The sequence below is a fragment of the Anarhichas minor genome, unplaced genomic scaffold (genome assembly GCF_050575085.1).
Source record: "Anarhichas minor isolate MPS153535 unplaced genomic scaffold, ASM5057508v1 ptg000043l, whole genome shotgun sequence".
Lineage (NCBI taxonomy): Eukaryota > Metazoa > Chordata > Actinopteri > Perciformes > Anarhichadidae > Anarhichas > Anarhichas minor.
In genome coordinates, this window is record NW_027466489.1 from 2,562,745 (window position 1) to 2,580,752 (window position 18,008).

At 40.9% G+C, this 18,008-nt stretch overlaps 2 protein-coding genes across 2 annotated transcripts; both read right to left on the minus strand.

The window, feature by feature from the left end:
* Positions 1 to 2,191: 2,191 nt before the first annotated feature.
* On the minus strand, positions 2,192 to 8,180 carry LOC142970268 (tripartite motif-containing protein 16-like). Its single transcript, XM_076110386.1, has 7 exons — positions 7,668 to 8,180; positions 6,598 to 6,693; positions 6,259 to 6,495; positions 5,994 to 6,162; positions 5,799 to 5,888; positions 4,584 to 4,652; positions 2,192 to 4,036 (listed from the first exon to the last, which is right to left on the minus strand). Exons 1-7 carry the CDS (start codon positions 8,145 to 8,147, stop codon positions 3,489 to 3,491), a joined length of 1,689 nt encoding a protein of 562 aa, XP_075966501.1. The 5' UTR covers positions 8,148 to 8,180; the 3' UTR covers positions 2,192 to 3,488.
* Positions 8,181 to 8,885: 705 nt separating this feature from the next.
* strip1 (striatin interacting protein 1) lies at positions 8,886 to 17,131 on the minus strand. Its single transcript, XM_076110385.1, has 20 exons — positions 17,001 to 17,131; positions 15,934 to 16,003; positions 15,745 to 15,819; positions 15,507 to 15,641; positions 15,243 to 15,363; positions 14,803 to 14,978; positions 14,582 to 14,709; positions 14,305 to 14,487; positions 13,435 to 13,655; positions 13,271 to 13,336; positions 13,100 to 13,163; positions 12,914 to 12,985; positions 12,365 to 12,439; positions 12,108 to 12,205; positions 11,677 to 11,803; positions 11,394 to 11,494; positions 11,211 to 11,277; positions 11,000 to 11,104; positions 10,700 to 10,904; positions 8,886 to 10,252 (listed from the first exon to the last, which is right to left on the minus strand). The coding sequence occupies exons 1-20, from the start codon at positions 17,109 to 17,111 to the stop codon at positions 10,005 to 10,007; spliced, it is 2,448 nt and encodes an 815-aa protein (XP_075966500.1). The 5' UTR covers positions 17,112 to 17,131; the 3' UTR covers positions 8,886 to 10,004.
* Between the last annotated feature and the right edge of the window lie 877 nt (positions 17,132 to 18,008).

The window sequence follows — 18,008 nt, forward strand, 5'->3', positions numbered from 1 at the left end:
AAAAACAGTAAAACTTCCTGTTATTCAGGCTTATAGTCATTTAAAAAGCCTGAATTAGCGGTTACAGTTTCGCATATTTGGGCGGTTCATTAACAGGCAATATCAGACACAAACAAACAGTGTAGCTGTTAAGTTAGCTGAATTTATTCAATCAGTGTTAATATTGAAATTTGATTTAAATGTAACTGCCAGCCTGGCTTGCAGCCATTTTGCCAATAGTTTTGTTGTTAATTGTTTCTTTTATCACTATTCCTGATATCTCGGACTTGGAATAACTAACTTGGAAGATGGCATGAATCTTAATTTCCAACTCGGTCGCTTTTTATTATGGTCTTAATGATATGACGTGAACGCTGCAAGAGCACAGCTGAGCCCAACTTCAGCTGAGACTGATGAATCAGCGCTTTTAGACTGAAAGTTGAGCCAAATCAGAAGGACCACATTCAGACATGTTTATTTCGACAGAACAGCCATTGTGTTATGTGTTTTTTGTGTCCTCATTCCTTCTGTCACATTACTGGAGGTGGACTGATACATCGAGGCCCACATGAGCACACATCACGCTCATGTCTTAACTTTGTATGCATCCAAAATTCAAAACTGTCCTCATTTTTTGCCCCTCTAGAGCTACATTTCTTCCTTCATCCAATCAACAGTTTTGTGTTCTGTGTGTAAAGAGCATCCCTGTCTTACTGTCTAGTGTGGCTCTAAACTTAAAGTCTTGTTTTATCTCGTCTTGTTTTAGTCAGTGTGAACCAGGCACTTCCTGCTGAGAGTGTGTCAAGTAGAGCTCTCTCCGTTGTTCAAGTCTGTAAATAATCTTGTGTAATCAAGATAGATTTTACCCGTGTGAAGTATATCATTGTCTCAAAAAGTAACTGTTTTAGCAGTAAATGCAATATAAAGTAATAATGAATGTGATTAATGCACTTTTTTTCACTCGGACTGCAAAAAACGTTAGGGTTTGTTTTGTTGTCCTCATTGTGTAAAAGCAATATCAAGTTATTAAACTGCAGATCAATTTAAGATAATAGCAATGATTATGATCTGCCCCTTATAGCCAAAGGGATGTTACAACTTTTGCTTACAAGTGCTGGAGTGTGTGTGCGTATGTAAATATAGTAAATGTGTGTGTGTGTGTGTGTGTGTGTGAGAGTGTGAACTATATATATGTGTATGTGTGTAGATTCCTTCTTTTACCTGTGGGTGCAGGACCTAACTGAGCACACGTTTCAAGCACTGCCTGTACAGGAGACACGTTTATAAATGTCTCTTTACAGGTTCTCTCTCTCTCTTTCCTCAGTCATAGTATGATTGTATCATACTGACAATTATTGTAAAAAACAAATGTGATTCAAAAATATTAATAATAAAGTGTGGACAAGCTGCTGTCGGATTTTGTTTTACTGGTTTTAAATGTAGTCAAAACTGTGTTGAGGATTAAAAAATAATAATTATAAGTTTACGTTGGGAATGTGACATTGTCAGAAATGTTATTAAGCTAATTAGTTAAACTAAGATAGTAAACATTTTACCGGCTTAACATCAGCATGTTTGCATTGTTATGAGCGAGTGAGCATGCTGACATTAGTACCTGAGAACAGACTCGCACTGCTGCCAGCATGGTGTGGGAGAAAAATGTTTGCATCTACAATCATATTCATTGTGTGGAATTAAGTCATGTATCTTCACAGTCTCACAGTCATAAAGTTATGTACGGTCACATTTTGTATGTACTTCACGCTCATTAAAATCATGTAAGTTCCCGTCAAGGCCTGTAGCAGTATCGCCTACGCAGTGTCGCATAAGAAACAGGATGTCTGAGTGCGAGGCCAGATGTCTAGTTCAGGCCAGGAGGTTAACAGCTTCACAGTGATATATTGAATAGTACGAAGCCTGGAACTGATTCAGCTGATGAAACAACGCACGAACCGAAATGATCAATGTAAGTATTTAAGTTGTTAAACCGTCTCCATGACAAACGTGCGTGAACTGAAGAAACTCCAATCTGTCTTGTGTTCTGTGGGTGCTCGTTACTGAGTTCCTCTTAGTGGGAAGTCTGTGGTATGTCACCACGAGTCAGATAGCAACCAGTTATTAAGCCAGCCGTTAGGTATTGAGCTTTAATATAAGTCATAAAGTCAAAGAAGCTGATCATCGACATTGAAAATAAACCACAACAATGGCTAGCTCTTGTTTAACAACACTTTATACAATATATATATTAAAAAAACGCTTCGATGCTGTAGAAGCATCTCTATTTAATGCCGCTGAGGGACAAACTCACGGGTCTAGCCACGTGAACTCCATAAACTCTGCATGGACTCAGGACATATGGAACATTGCTCACAGGTGGAAAACAAACCAAAAGTTAACAATAATTCACGAGGGTATTTTGTCGACAAGCTGTGTAGATAAGTTTGGCCATTTGGTTGAAACATTAACATCCTCGGTCACATAGGCGAAGCATAAGGTTAAATAACAGAGTAATCTTTCAAATATATGTACTCTTTTGCGAGGCCATCTACTCTACCAAGCGAGTAGAATCACGACCCTAATTAATGCGATAATCGGATATATTTAAGCAAGATAAATGAGAAAAAGATTAATACATGTGTGTGGGTTTGGATTGGCCAAAGGTCAAATACAACAAAATAGGTTTTTACAAATTTGTCTTTTATGGCGTTTTACTCTACAAGAGGACTAGACCTGGCATCCTAAATTTCATACCGATATCAATATGTTATGTTAGGTAAATATGGTATTGTTTTAATGTCACTCTGAGTATGTACCGGATGAGGTTTAACAAGTGTATGTATGTGTGCAACTGCAGCAGCTGCAGCAGCAGGCGTGTGTCTAAAAATAGAACCGGCCACCTGCATGCACAGGAAGGCCAGCAAATCTTCAAAAGGAGAAACCCATGGGTTACATTCCTTTGGTTACATTTATATTTTAATCGTATATATATATATATATATATATATATATATATATATATACACACACACATATACCACCTATATTTCTTATAGTTTAAAAAACAACAACAGCATGCAGACATGAAAATAATATCAAGTTAAAAACAGTATGATGTTCAACGTGTAAGAGAATGCTGTGTTTGTTAATTCATCTGTTCAGTTTGATTATCAAGAACAAGCTGATTGTTCAAGTGATACATTAAAACTTTCAAACGGTGGTCCCAAATCAGGTCCTGGCACCTGCAGAGGTCCTTGAGGTAATCCCAGGGGGATCTTATAAAACTGAGATTTACTTAAAATTAATTTTAGTTATTTACTTATAAAAAAGCACAATGAGATTTTGTATGAGGGCGGTTACGTTCTTCACTTTCCATTGTATTTCTGTTACTTCCAATGTCCACAAATTTGTCATTTTGTCCCATTTCATCAACCTAAGTCAAGATGTGGCTCCCCATATGAAGACAACAAAGCTTCAAACCCCAACCTTTCTACGAACCTCTCAGGTATAGGTCACAGTCCGTCCGGTGTCAAATCACAGATACTGATGCAACATTTCTCTCCGAGCCAGAAGCCCGGATACAGAGGCTCTGTGAATTCAGCTTCAACCTTGTAAAGAAACATCATTCTGTCTGACACCTCGTAGAATGACAGAGCTCCCTCTTTAAAGTTCAGGTAAACGCCGAGCCTGCGTTGACTGGGGCATGTTTTGAGCTGGATGCTGTCAGCTCTGTGGCTCACAGAGTAGTTTGCGGCGCGATCAAGGCTCCAGGAATTTGCATTGGCCCCAAAAGCTGATCGTTGGGTGAAAGATTTTCTGTCTATTCCTTTGTAGGCGAGGGCGATCTCAGCCTTGTCTCCTTCCACCTCGATCTCATAGTAGCAGCGCTCGGCCTGCAGTCCCTCCCGGCACAGCACCTGCCGTCGTTGGATGAATCTCTGCGGGTAACGAACAGCGTGGCTCTTAAATTCGGAAGGGCTCAGCCTCACTTCTTTGTCTCCTGCAGAAATAACCAGGTCCTCATGAGCCGTGGTGTGGTCCAGGCTGAGGCAACAGGCATCTGAGGTGACGATGACAAACATGTAAAAATAAAAGGAGCACTTTGGGAACACAGTTGTGGTTGACGCGGTCTACATACAGTAGTGGAGGATGAATTCAGATCCTTTAGTTTAGTAAGTAAAGGTTCTGACTACTTAAGTTAAAGTACAGATGTGTGAGAAGTACATGTTTTGCAGAAACATGTTCCCAGTGACTGATATATTATCATATATGACAAAGTGGAGATAGTTTTAACTTCTTTATATACAGTTTGTAGTTCTCAACTCAAGGGTCAACAAGAAAAATCTGAGAGTTGAGATGATTAATGAGAGATGAAGGAAGAAATTCTGCTGCAAACGTGCATATTTGTTTTTCTTCTATGATATTTTGTGGATTGTTTACCTATTTGAGCCATTAACATTTATTCAGATTAATAGCGTAAAATGTTTTGTAAAATTACAAGCAAGTTTAACAATATGTTGTATTCTATAGGCTTATTATCTTAGGTAAAAACTGAAACTGAAAAGTGGCTACAGCTGTCATAAATGTAGTGAAGTGAGAAGACTCACAATGCAGGAACTCTGCTCTGGTTTTAGGCTCCACGTTGTGTTCAGTCATGTTGTTAACTCCAGAGAGACCTACGAGACCATTTCAGAGCATCATTCAGTGTCACTGACAGACTCTCGACTTGTCATAGTAGGAAAAGCACAGGTGTTACTTATAACATTAACTAAAGGCTCTTTTTTAATTTGATTAAAATTTGTCACAGACATCTGTCACAATAAAAGCCTTTACCTTAAAAAGGGTCAGTTCAGCCAAATTACAAGAAAACAACAATAAAAATGAAATTTAGCTTTTGGTAATGTTTTTTCTTTCCCGGGTTTTGAGATATACTGAATGTCTTTGATATTTCTCCACCCCAATATAATCGAGGGGATTGGGATTTAATGTGCAGTATTCACAGCACTGAAAAAGAATATACATGAAAACAATTCACAAGCATAGTCATTTGGGACTATTTTGTCAGTAGAAAGTAAGCGCAAGACTAAGTCAGTAGTTTCAATAAAATCTGTGATGGTCTCAAAACCTGGAAAAACAAAAACTAAACTATTTGTATGGTTAAATAAAATAATTTGTTGACTTTTTAAAAAACATTTGTATCAAGTGGCCCTTCAAAAACCAATTATTCTTGCTTGAATTAAGATTTTTAGTGATTACCATACTGATGCACGCGATGCACCGTTTAACACTTACACATAATGTAAATCACTTGCTGTGTACAACAGCACAAATTATAATGTAAAACCTAATACCCCAAATTATCACACATATTCCAGAGGTTATAAATTCGTACTGCATGCTGCACCTGGGGTTGACAGGATTATAATTTCCATCTATAACCTTTGGATTAAGGGTAATAATTGATAGTGTGGGGATTTCTGTAATAAAAAGTGCTGTTTAGACAAGTTCTGAAAGTGTGTTTTGGGCTTCACACCTGAAGCTACTGAGCCAATCAACAGGAGCTGCCGCCACTAAAGAAAGATTGCTATAATTAAGAATTGTAATGACTTTACAAAGGGCAGTGCTTCACATGGTGGTAAATATGTTTTAATCCCCAGACAAGGTTTACAACCTTCCTCTGAAGTTTAAATAATTATTATAATAATAGTATTAATAATGATAATACTAATAATGCTATTAATACTACTACTATTACTACTACTACTAATAATAATAATAATAATAATAATAATAATGTTAAACTAGCAATTTTAAGTCCAGACCATGGGACTGTGTGTTACTGGCTTCACATCTTTGCTGCATGTCGTCCTCCTCTGACTCTTCTTCTGATTCCTGCTGCTCTCCCCCATCAGCTATTAAATAAATAGTGAATAAAAGCCATGAAATATATAGCTACTGTATACAGATTAAATAAGATTGATGTTAAATGATTTCCACATCAACAAAGACACACACACCAGTTTGAGAGAGGGAGGCAAATTTTCTGTCGCAAAATTCCTCCAGTTGCTTCCCGAGCTGATTGACGGCTCTCTTTGTAAACTCAAAGGGGAGAAGAGGATCCTCCGAGTCCTCGTGGAGATGATGGAGATGGTCTTTCTTACAGAGGCGCTGCATTGAGGGCCAGCCCTGTGAAGAGAGAGGATTGGAAAAGACACAGACAAATAGAGCACCATCTGTTATACAGGTTCAGGTGACGTTTCTAGTGATTGTGATCAAAGTTACCTGCAAGAAATGAACATCGCTGTCAGTCTGTGCCAGACGATCCAGCTCAGCATCTCTCTTCTTCATTTCCTCCATCTTCACCTGCAGGGTCTGCAGGGAGCTCTGGACCTGAGCTGCTGCCTCCTTCTCATGTCCTCTGATCAGCTCCCTCACGGAGATGTAATGTCTCTGGAGGGAGTCAATGATGCCGGCCAAGACGGTTTCACAGTAGTCCTGTGTCTCTCTTCCCTCCTCCTCCTGTTATGTACACAAGTGTGAGATCTGGGTCCTGTATCTATTCTATTTCTTCTCTGGGATACAGAGTACACTCAGTATGAAGCAGCCACATGTTCTCCTCACCTGAATCTGTTTGAGATTCTTCACCATGTTCTTACATTTCTTTTCTTGTTCCTGGAGAATCTGCTTGGATTTTGTTTGTATGTCCCTCAGCTCCGTCTTCAGCGTGTGTTGGATAGAAACACACATTGTTTGTTTAGTTTTATGAGCCTGGTGTTGTCAATATGGCATCCTTATCTTTGTGCCCGTTGGAAGTGCATCATGTAGTTTGGCGGCCTTTTTTCTATGAAACAATTTCTACGCAACAAATTATAAAGCGTGGATGCTTCACACACATCTTCAACCCGGCAGCTCAAGATCTGTACACAGATCTTGAGCTCACATTCTTGAGCTCACAAGATCGCCACAGTTTCAAGTCAAGTCAGGTCTGACGTCTCCTAAGGTTGTAATGAGCGTTCTCTCATCCGTTCTGCTGTAAACACGGCATATCTAAGTAATTCAGAGCATGTACTGTATCATCACTCCTTTATCTTTTAGCATACAGTATCAGAATTGATTAGTTGGCTTATGGTCACTTTAAACAGGCTATTACAATATGACATGAAAACCTTCCTTTAAAGCAAATAACTGTATTTTGCCCCTAAATATGGACACAGACTAACGTTACAGGGTTACACTAAAATATTGCTAACGTAACCTACAGTTAAGAGTACTAACGTATTGTACAATTACACTGGGTCTCCAACTAATGACAGTTCATAATCTACTGTAACTTAACACGTCCCTCGAGCCTCTCAAGCCCAGAGATGCTCACAAGTCATTTTCTGAAAGTCAAGTCTCAAGTCACAATGTGTGTGACTTCAGTGCGACTTGACTCCAAGTCCCAAATCTCCATGTCTGTTTCAAGGACACCCAAGATTAGTGTCACCAGTTCAGTATCAGACCAAATGTGATGTATGATCACAATCTCGCCTTCTGTTCCCGAGTCAGTATGACATTAAATAATGGACAGAAAATAACATTATGACGTCACAGTGAGGTTGACCTTTCAGGTCCTTTATGGATGTAAACTGTCGTCACTTCATCCAAACATACACCTGTGTGAAATGTTTCTGTTTGTTTGTTACACGTACCTGTTTCCTCCTCCTTTCCTCTCTCACAGACCCAATCGTGTGTCCCGTGTGCTCAGCTGAAGCACACAGCGCACATATGATCTGCTCGTCCGTGCAGCAGTAAATATCCAGAGGCCTGCTGTGACTCACGCACAGTTTAATTCCTGATGAAGTGCCGGTCTCCACACAGCTCCAGGGTGCTTTCTTCGGGGTCTGCATGGACGGGCCCGAGTCTTTCCTCTTGGCACCACGCCTCTCCATGTCCCTCACCAAGTCGGCCAAAGCGGTGTTCTTGATCGGCTCGGGTCTGGAGGGAAACTTGTGACCGCATTCAGGGCAGCTGCAGGCGCGGTACTTCCTCTCGTCACGGTCCAAGCGGTCGTGGATGCACCGCGTGCAGAAGCTGTGCCCGCAAGAAATAGTTGCGGGATTCCTGAGAAGCTCGCCGCAGACTGGACAGCAAAGGCGGCGGGTCTCCAGGGTGATACGAGGCTCCGCCATGGATGAGTGGAGCAAAGGGGGGCGGCAGTCAGAAGTTTAGTTTCGTTTCTGCTTTTGTCTCGGTTTCCTGAAGTCAGAGAAGGGAGTGACTCACATATTTGGGAGGGACAGAGAAAGGCCAACAATGGTGGTGCGGTGGTGCCTTGAGCCCTGCAGACAGTGAGGTGGTAGAGGATCACCTGCTGTTCATACTTTTATGATACATTTAGTTATGGGTAGAAAAGTTAATAAGTGTTCTTCATTGACTTAATTACGTTTTCATATTATCTCTGTATCCAACTATAATACTTCCTTAAACCAAAATGTCTTCACAGCATCAAAGACCGGTCAGTGAGATCTTGTTTACATGTTCTTTGACTTGCTGATTTAACTTTGCCTATGCACGTGTTAAAGTAATAGTTCAAAGTTGTTCACCAGTTTCTCTTTTTCAAGTCCACTCAAAGTTTCACTCAAACGTGGCGGTTCCAAAATTGCTGAAAGGTCTCTCAACCAAATGTAGGTTGTGTCACACACAAACACAATCTTGGTCTGACATGTTGCCCTGAAAAGACTTGAAGCCAAAATTTGAATTTACAATTTTTGGCTGTTCAGAATCTAATCTAATCAGTTATTGAAGTTCATGTTTAACACGAGAGACTCGTTTTAACAGATTTAAACAATCCTCCACGTTTCCTGTCTGTATCTCTACTGACAGTATCAAACATCTCAAAATAATCTTTCAAAAAGAAAAACAAAAGCTCCACGAATGACATCATTTTATTACAGTATTTAAGTCCATGTAAAACTAAGACAAAGCCATGATAAATAAGTTTCACAATTTACATGTATTCTCATTTCATTAACCTTTCTTATAAAACAAAAATAAAGTTCAAAAGAATAAAAAGACAGAGAAACAGAGTTATCCCGTTCAGTTCAGAGCAGCTGTCTGATGAAGCTCAGAAACGCCTGATCTCAAAATCACAAAACGTAAATGTTTCTCTTTTCTCTCCCACAATCACATCATGTTAACATATGCAAACAGTTCTTCCACACAACAACGCTAATTAAGATACCGAGTTGAAAATAAAACAAGTTAAATCAAGGCTGTATTCTCATGTCCATTCAGCCTGGTGGTCAATGAGGGCCTGAATGGTTTCCTCCATGGTCCCAGAGTAAAGGCGTGTCGGATGAGGAACCCAGAATAATGCAAATAAAATATATATAATTTGCAAATGTAGCGCAACAACAAAGGGAAAGTCAGATGAAAGTTTGTCCTCTTCAGGTGATAACTATTAAAAAGTAATGTTTTTAATTGTACAAACAGTAATTAAGACTAAAAGGCCCGGACCCCGTTCCTTTCGTATATATCTGAAGAAGATTAACTCATGAGATGTACAACGGAGTGGTATATTTATTAACATGATAAATGTGCTGCCTCAACAAAAATAATTGAAACAGTTAAATTTACTCCAAATAAATCTCTTTAAGATCAAACTGTCATGTAGTGCTTCAAGCTCAAACCTACTGACCTTCTGTAGCAGGTGAGAGGCACACAGAGCAAAGACCTGCACATGTAAAGCTAGTAGGGGTCGGGTTAAGTCTAAATGTGGAGCAAGATTTAGCGCTGGAGTCACCATCAGGTGTCGGTGGCATTAGTGTAGGGAAAAGTGTAAATCATGTAAAGTGTTTGTTTGGATTGTTGTAAAACATGATTGTAAGTCTAAACCTTCCCCTTTACAGAAATAAATCCATCCCTCACCTGCAGTCCGTACACAACATGAAACTTAATGCTGAGAGCACTGTCGGTGTTTGTCTGAACTCCTGATTGAAACTTTTTTTTTTTTTTTTTTTTTTTTTTTTAATAAAAGTCCTTGATTCTCACTGCAACAGTTCTTCCCAGGAAATGGGTTTGGAGAAGACCTCCCGCTCCAGCCAGAGGTCATAGTTCATCTGGAAGTCCTCGGGCAGGTCCACCCGCTGTCCCAGTACGCTTTGCAGACAGTTGTCCACAGGCAGGAAGTCCGGGTTGATGTGGCTCTGGTCGTAGCGGCGGCTGTTGAAGCGCTCGATGTTGGCCCGCAGAGCGCACTCCTCGGCCTGGAAGTCCCAGGGACGGGCATCCAGATCTGCTCCAGGACAAGCAACAGCAGCAGGTCAGGTTTAGGGCCCTTTGGTTCTGAGCTCGACTTGGGACAACAACTAACGATTATCTTCATTACCGAATAATCTGGCGTTCATCTCATCAATGGTTTGGTTAATTTCCTAAACCCAAGCTTGTTTTGTCCAAAGCCCAAAGAAAACAATTCGATTTTTTTTTTTTGCCATCTTGACTTTTAAAAACCCAAAAGATTATTTGATGATCTGAATTGTTGAGTAATTTTCTGTCACTCGACTACGTGTGTCAACTCTAATTAAGACCAATAATAAAAATTCTAAAGTATACACACGCTACAATGTAATGATAAAAATATATTCATCACAACTTGTATTTTATTGTGCTTCCTCCTCCAGGCTGAAGCTTCCATCACCACTGAATGTAAACATACTGGCTCTTTGTTTGTGTTCCCACTCACCGTTCCCGTAGGCCCAGTCGTCGTTGAGCCGGTGTCGGACCTTCTGATAGATGGCGGACATGGTCTTCATGTTGCTCTTCCTCCACTGACGGCCCAGGTATTTGGTCTGAACTTTGAGCAGCTTGAGGACGTAAAGCTGCATCATGGCCTGCTTGACCTTCAGCGCCCTCTTCAGGATGGGAGCGGACTTAAACACCACCAGCATCTGGGAGGGAAACGACGAAACATTAGATTTGCAATTTGTGGAAAACATGATGCGATCTGTCACGGTGAATGCTACTTGATGAGAAACGAGCTCACCATTGTTCTGGAGTGCTTCCACTTGGTCAGTTTGTTGAGGATCCTCAGCAGGTTAATACAGGAGAACAGATTTCTCCAGCAGAACTGATTATTGTCCCCCGCTTCCTGGAAAAGACAAAATGTCCACATTAAAGATGACTTCAGTTCTACTTTCGACTTAAAACTCTGCTTTATCAGACGGTGAAAACTTATAAAACAACTGAAAACTCACCAGACTCTCTGCTGTTAACTCCGGGAGCTCGTGCACCACACAATAAGGAAAGTCAAGAACCGAAATGCTATCGGGGAAAGGAAAAATAAGCACAGTGAAATAAAGGCCATTTAAGTTCCCTTCAAGGACAGTTATTGCTAATGAAAGTTGTGATTTTTGTCATTAAAGAGGCCCCGAAAGTACCTGTTTTTAGCTGTGATGTAGGACATGATGTTCTGGTTGAAGAACTTCAGAATGAGAGGGATGCAGTTGGCAAACACCAGGTGCTGAGCCATGTACTCAAACTATGAGATAAGCACACAAAGACATGCTCAGTGGAGAAGGACATTTATTCATTTCCTTGTATCAATGTAAAATAAATAAGGAGATCAAGAGGTGCTTTAAACGTTTTGACTATTAACGGAAATATCTAATACGGTTACATGTAGTCCTGACTTGTGATATCAAAGGTGCGTGACGTCTGTACCTGGTAGATGTGGTTAAGTTTGAAGTGCTTCAGAAGCAGCAGCAGGACGGCAGAGATGGCCTTCACGATGATCTCTTTGTGCCGATTAACATCAACACCAAGTTTCATGCTTTGCAACACTGTAGTCCTGCAGAACGAGATCACCGATGTTAAGTTAACCTATGATCCTCACAAAGTATTTCCCTGTGATGTGGTTTATTGAGGTCAGACAACCTTTCATCTCTTATGTTCAAATGTCATTTTTAAAACCCTATTAACCAGACCTTTGGCTATACGATCTTCAATCTGTATATCAAAAGTAAAGCAAACATTTAACTCATTTTAAAGTTGTTACTGAAGTCAGGATGTTTTCCTTGTTCAGAACACAATGTTGCATTGGAGACGAACTGGCAAAGCTGTTACAACCCTTTCAGAGTCCCTGCGGCACTTACGGCATCTCCTCCGGCAGCACGTCTGCCAGGATGTTGATGGAGTCCGTCTTGGCTTTGGAAGTCGGAGCTGCTGCCAGCAGGATCTTCAGCAGAGCGATCTGACATCCAGAGAGACAAACCATGGAGTCAGTGACAGTCTGATGACATCGTGTCGGGGCGATACATCCAATGTCCAAATTGCCTTTTTGTCTTAATGCTATAACATTTTGTATTTGAGTTATTATCACAGTGTATACCCAACCCCAAACAGCACTAACCATGTATTGAGGCAAACTGGGCAGAATTCCCTGATAGAGCAGCTCAGTGAAGGACATCTCCACCTCCTCTTCACCCTGATGATGAGGAGGGAGAAAAGAAGAGACATAAAACACATAGAAATACGTTACCATGAAGCTGTGGGACAGATTGGTCTTAAAAACTCTGCTATCCTTAACCTGAAGAAAGAGTGAAGACTTAAGCTAGTATGAGGAACTTTCATGTCATTTTGAATTTGGCAGTTCCTGTGGACAAAAGCACCAGATTCCATTTAGGAAACCTCTTATTTTTCTGCAGTAGGGTCTGACAGTCTGGCCCCGTACAGTCCTGGTTCTGGATCTCACTCGACTCCCTTCCCCCCAGCGGGCCCAGCGATACAGCTACATTGAGACTAACCAGTTTCATAACCAGTTAAAAGTTCCTCACAGTAACTGGCAGATGGAGGCTGGAGGAGTTGACAAATTGAGATGACTCTAGAGGCCAGACATGGTTTACAGATATAATAATAATTCCTGGTTATGTGAATCATTAAGGTTGTTGGTTCCACTTACTCCAGACAGAGGGGTTTTCTGAAACTCCTCCTCCTTTGAAATCTGTATCTCAGCAATGGAGACGTACTTGTGCTGAAAAAAGATGAGAACGTGAGATGTGTAACTCTAGCAGCAGGATTGCCATTTAGAATATCCTCGAGGTATGAAACTGATTTTATGCAAAATTGTGGAAGGCAAATGCAATACCTGCTTTAACGTCTTTATGCTCTCGTGAATGGGCCTGGGCAAGCCAACAACTGTGTCTGTATCACTGCAAGACATGCACAAGATTAAACTCAGCACACACAATACAGTCACAGTACAAAACATTAGTCTCAGGTTACCTTTGTAATTACAGCAAACGAGGAGAAAACTTACTTTCCAAGTGTGTAACCAATAAATTTACTTCTACTTGATTCCAGGAAATTTTCAATATCCTTTTCCCTGTTGGAGCAAAAACAACAATGTCAAGACAAATGAGACCTCAATCTTCTTACGGTTCTTTCTTGATTTGTGTACGTAAGGAAGGAATCAATGAATACCTGACTTTAGGAGCCCACGGCAGTCCTCTGGGGAAGGACACCCTCTCTGATGGAGGGTGTGCAATGGGCGGAGGCATCACCTCGTCCCTCTCTAGAGGGAAAGTCTCTGCCTCTATGGAGTTGTCATTGTCATCGTTGTCGTCCTCATCCTCACGAGAGTCGTCGGCCTTGTAAGGATCCTTTTCGTTGAACGCGTCAAGATTGTCCTGTTTAATCAACCCCTGTGTGAGAGACAAGGAGGACGTTGACAGCTAGAACATATAATGACATGCAGCTGTATCCAGGGCTCCACAAAGATGGTGGGAAAACGCAAAACTACCACTAAGAAAAGAGTCAAAAGCTACTGAATGTGAGATGCTCAATATGTGCACACAAACACAGGCACTTAATGGCACAAAGAAGGCTTGATGGCAGCATGAAGGCATAATCAGTAACATCGGGTAAGATATAAACAATGTACAGATTACTATATCAATTCATGTCTAAATGTAATCACTAGTCTCTCAGAGACTAAATTTAGCAGTTTTGGGACTGAAATAATCTGATAACTGCCCTAATAAAAAATAAGTACTCAAAATATGTTTTAAATGGTTGTAAATGGCTTGTAGAGCTTTTCAATTCAATACTGTTTCCATACTAAGGAGCATAAACAAACACTTTTGGGCAAATCTAGTAAAAACACTAATTCTTGAAGAGGTTTCTTTCTGTTACAGATCCACCTAAAAGCTCAGATAGTCATAGTTCAACTAACATGTGTACATGTTCAAAGTACCCGTAACTACTGACACTTGACTCTCCACTGTGATTGTATCGAGGTTGCTTTTTTTTTTTTTACATCTCAGTCAAATCAGTATTAGCAGTAATGTCGACCTTGTGTTCGCGGCGCGCCCGTTTCTGCTGCTGCTCTATGAGGTCGGATGCAGACGCAGGAGGAGAAGCAGCCCGCATGCTGCGGATCACTCGAATGCTGTCCTCCGGGAGAGGGGGGAGACGCAGCTCCTCGCGCTTATGGACCTTTATGCTTTGGAGCTCCTCAAACCCTCCGAGTGTGAACTGAAACAGGAGAGAGGATTGGAATTTGTCTCTTGACTTCAGATAATACTTTGTTGTTGTGAGAGATCACGTGGAAGCATTTCATGCGTCTCACCAGTATGCTCTTCCACAACAGCAACAACACCTTCTTCATTGGAAAGTGAGGCGCATGACCACTGCAGAACTTGGTCACCATGCCGAAGAGCATGACAGAAATGGGCTCGTTGTTGAACAGAGGAGATCCTGGATGAGAGAGTTGAATTAGAAATAGTTCAGCTCGCAGGTTTTGTTTGTATCGGTGACATAACAGCAGCTTTTCACACTTGTGAAACTTACCCAGCTCTGCTCTGAAGGTTTCCCTGATGACTTTCCATTCAGGCTTGTCGGCTGGGTCATCCTGTTGTATCGTTTCCACCATCAGGTACATTATATTGAGCAGCACTCTGAGATCTGTGCTGTCAGCCAGGGAGATGGCTGGTTTCCTGACAGCACTACTGCAGGCAGCACTGTTACTGAAAGGGAGAATACGAATGTTTCATACTCTTCTGATGCAGATCATTTTACGATAATAATGTTAGCGGAATATGTATAAAATTGTAGCTTTGCAAAGCCAACCCACATATTTTAGTTATGTTCACTGTGGTCTGGCAATGCTGAAGCTGATTTTTCTAATCAACAATGTATCACTTTTGAATAAAAGTAGACGAACATCTTGTAGAAAGAGAAATCTATTTAGGATGACTTCTGCATGGATAGAAAACTGATGGAGAACATACTCAATCTCCATGTTGAGCAGCTCCACCAGAGCAGAGAGGGTCCCCACATCCAGCAGCAGAAAGATGTTGTATCTCATCCAGTACTGCACCTCAGCCTCGGAGCTGCACTCAGCAAAGGTTCCTAGAGAGAAACAAAATGCCCCACAGTCACATGTACAAAGAGACAACCACAGATTGCCATTTTGATCAATGCCCCTCATGGCAAGATTTCACTGTGTACAAAGTCATTCCATGCTGAACCAGTTTTAAGTAATGTGGACTTACCCTGAGCCATGTAAAGAATGGCTCTGGCAGCCTTCAGCCTCCTCTCCCGGGCAATCACCTCCAGACCGTCCAACAGGCGCATGGCGTGAGCTCTGTGCTGAGCAGCATCAAGCTCGGTCCACTTCCTCTCTGAAACTAAGCCACAACATGTACATCCCTTCTTAATCTTAGATGTAATAAATTGTTTATTATGAATTCATTAGGATTTCACTGAGTGTATTCAAGTTGAACTACGTACCGTGTGTTCTGAATTCCACCTCAAAGCACTTCCTATTGAGAGTAAACTCTGGTCCTTCAGTATAGCTATACAGCTCTGAAACATACATAACATATATATATTTATATTGAGCACACCTTATGTTGCAAGAATGAAATTGAGAGGAACATAGGAGTCAGGAAATCTCAATGACCACACACACACACACACCTGAAAGCTCTGCGGCCCACTTGTCTGTATCAGCATATTTAAACTCGATGTCTGGAGACTCAGACGGCCCCTGTACACAACACATGACATTCCCTTATGAATGAAGAAAGAATCACTATAGAGTAATAATCAAACTGCATTCATCTGACAGATAAATATTATATTACAGATATAAATATATGACCATTATATACAATGTTATAGGTTACACTATCTAACAGTATACACAGTTAAAATCAAAGCCACGGGACCAGCTGCACTATTAATAAGAATAATACAAAACTATAATATGCATAATAATAAAAACACAATGATGAAAACGTGCTTCACCAAAGCAACATTTTGAATGCAAAACGTTATCATGTATTTATTTTACATTGTAGTGATTCTACTTCTTCCGCCTGTTGATCATGCATCACTTTGTGGCACAGAAACATCCCTCTGCATCACATTTACAGTGGTTTTAGCTGTACATTCTCATGTTTGTGTGTTATTGTCTGAATGAATTCAAAAGATTACAAGAGGTCAAAGCAGGAAAACATGAAGTCTGGGAGTGATTTTCTCGCAAAGGAACTCGGCATAAACCTCCCACTGTCATGCTAGAATGAACTGGCTCACTGTGCTTTCTTTGTAGGTATGTGAGGGCTCTATGGTGTCCATATAACTATATAATTAACTTATATTAATACACTAAAGCAGTACGTTATAAAGAAGAAGCCCGTTTGCAACAGGTAGCAGCTGGACTCCTGACAGCCAGTTCAGTCTGGCCTGTGACTAGCCAACATCAGCTAGCTAGCCCCTGCTAAGCTACCTCACTGTTCAACATAACACAAGTTAACAATGAACTAGAAGGGGCACACTGCACACATATAGGTACTATACTTGAATACTTTCAAGAACCGCAGTTGCTGCTGTTCGTTTACGTCGCCGAGTCCAATGAGAATTGATATTTAAGCTAGCCTGACAGAGCTAACAGTAGCTATCGTTGTGTCCCAGCAGCAGAAAAGGCCTCGTCTGTCTACGATTAGTGAGCTGAAATTGAATTTTAAAAACTTCTGTTTACGTACCTCTGAATCTTTTCTTGGGTTGCGGGTAAATTCTCCCCTGGCTTTGTTGGGTAGCATCGCTCTCTGTTTATTGTTTACAGGAAGCCCACCACTGCTCCCACCGACGTCCATCGTTGTTTGTGCAGTGTCCTCTCGCGAGATGGTAGTTCATCCGCGAGAGTTGGATTGTATTTTGTCATTTTTTTTATATTATATTTTATATTACTCTTTATACAGTAATTACATGAAAAATACACACACACATTATTTGGTTGGTATTCCAGCCATGTATGTGGTACTTACTTGTGTGTAGTACTTATGTATGTTGTACAAATCAAGAGAACTCTGTTGAGAAGTTTGCAGATGACACTATAGTCATCGGCCGGTTTACAAACAACAATGAGACTTCATATAGAGAGGAAATCAACTACCTTGCAGAGTGTTGAACAGAGAACAACCTCCTGCTCAACGTCAGTAAAACCAAAGAGGAGGCGCAGATGCACACCCCTGTCTCCATCAAATGAGCCGAGGTGGAGCAAGTTAACAGCTTTAAGTTTCTGTGAACCAGCATCACAGACAACCTGACATGGTCATCACACACCTGCATCCTGGTGAACAAACGCTCATTAACAGCTGTATTTCTTAAGGAAACTGAAGGCGGCTAAATTCCCGTGCCAAGTTCTTGTCAACTTTTACAGAGGAGCAATAGAAAGCATCCTGACTGGAAACATCACGAACTGGCATGGGATGTGTACGGCACAGGACAAGAGGGCTCTACAGAGGGTGACTGCCCAAAACAACATTGGTACCCATCTACTGAGCATCAGTGATATTGGTGAGAAGATAACCTTCAGACTTCAAAACAGCTTCTTTCCTCTGGCTGTGAGACTACTCAACTCATCCTCCATCCTGCATATATTACTTTTTTGGGGTGTTTTTCTTATGTAGCAAAATGGGACTACAATCTGAATTTCATTGTGCAATGAAAAATAAAATAACCTTGAACATATAGACAATGCATTTGCTCGT

What these genes read in the sequence shown, in the direction of transcription:
- strip1 (XM_076110385.1), bottom strand. Translation starts at nt 17,111, where the DNA reads ATGGACGTCGGTGGGAGCAGTGGTGGGCTTCCTGTAAACAATAAACAG. An exon ending in CCGTGGGCTCCTAAAGTCAG is followed by an intron (nt 13,337 to 13,434) that starts GTATTCATTGAT and finishes TTGCTCCAACAG; the next exon opens with GGAAAAGGATATTGAAAATT. An exon ending in CGACTGGGCCTACGGGAACG is followed by an intron (nt 10,253 to 10,699) that starts GTGAGTGGGAAC and finishes GTCCTGGAGCAG; the next exon opens with ATCTGGATGCCCGTCCCTGG.
- LOC142970268 (XM_076110386.1), bottom strand. Translation starts at nt 8,147, where the DNA reads ATGGCGGAGCCTCGTATCACCCTGGAGACCCGCCGCCTTTGCTGTCCA. An exon ending in AGAATCTCAAACAGATTCAG is followed by an intron (nt 6,496 to 6,597) that starts GTGAGGAGAACA and finishes TGTACATAACAG; the next exon opens with GAGGAGGAGGGAAGAGAGAC. An exon ending in CAGTAACACACAGTCCCATG is followed by an intron (nt 4,653 to 5,798) that starts GTCTGGACTTAA and finishes ATGGTCTCGTAG; the next exon opens with GTCTCTCTGGAGTTAACAAC.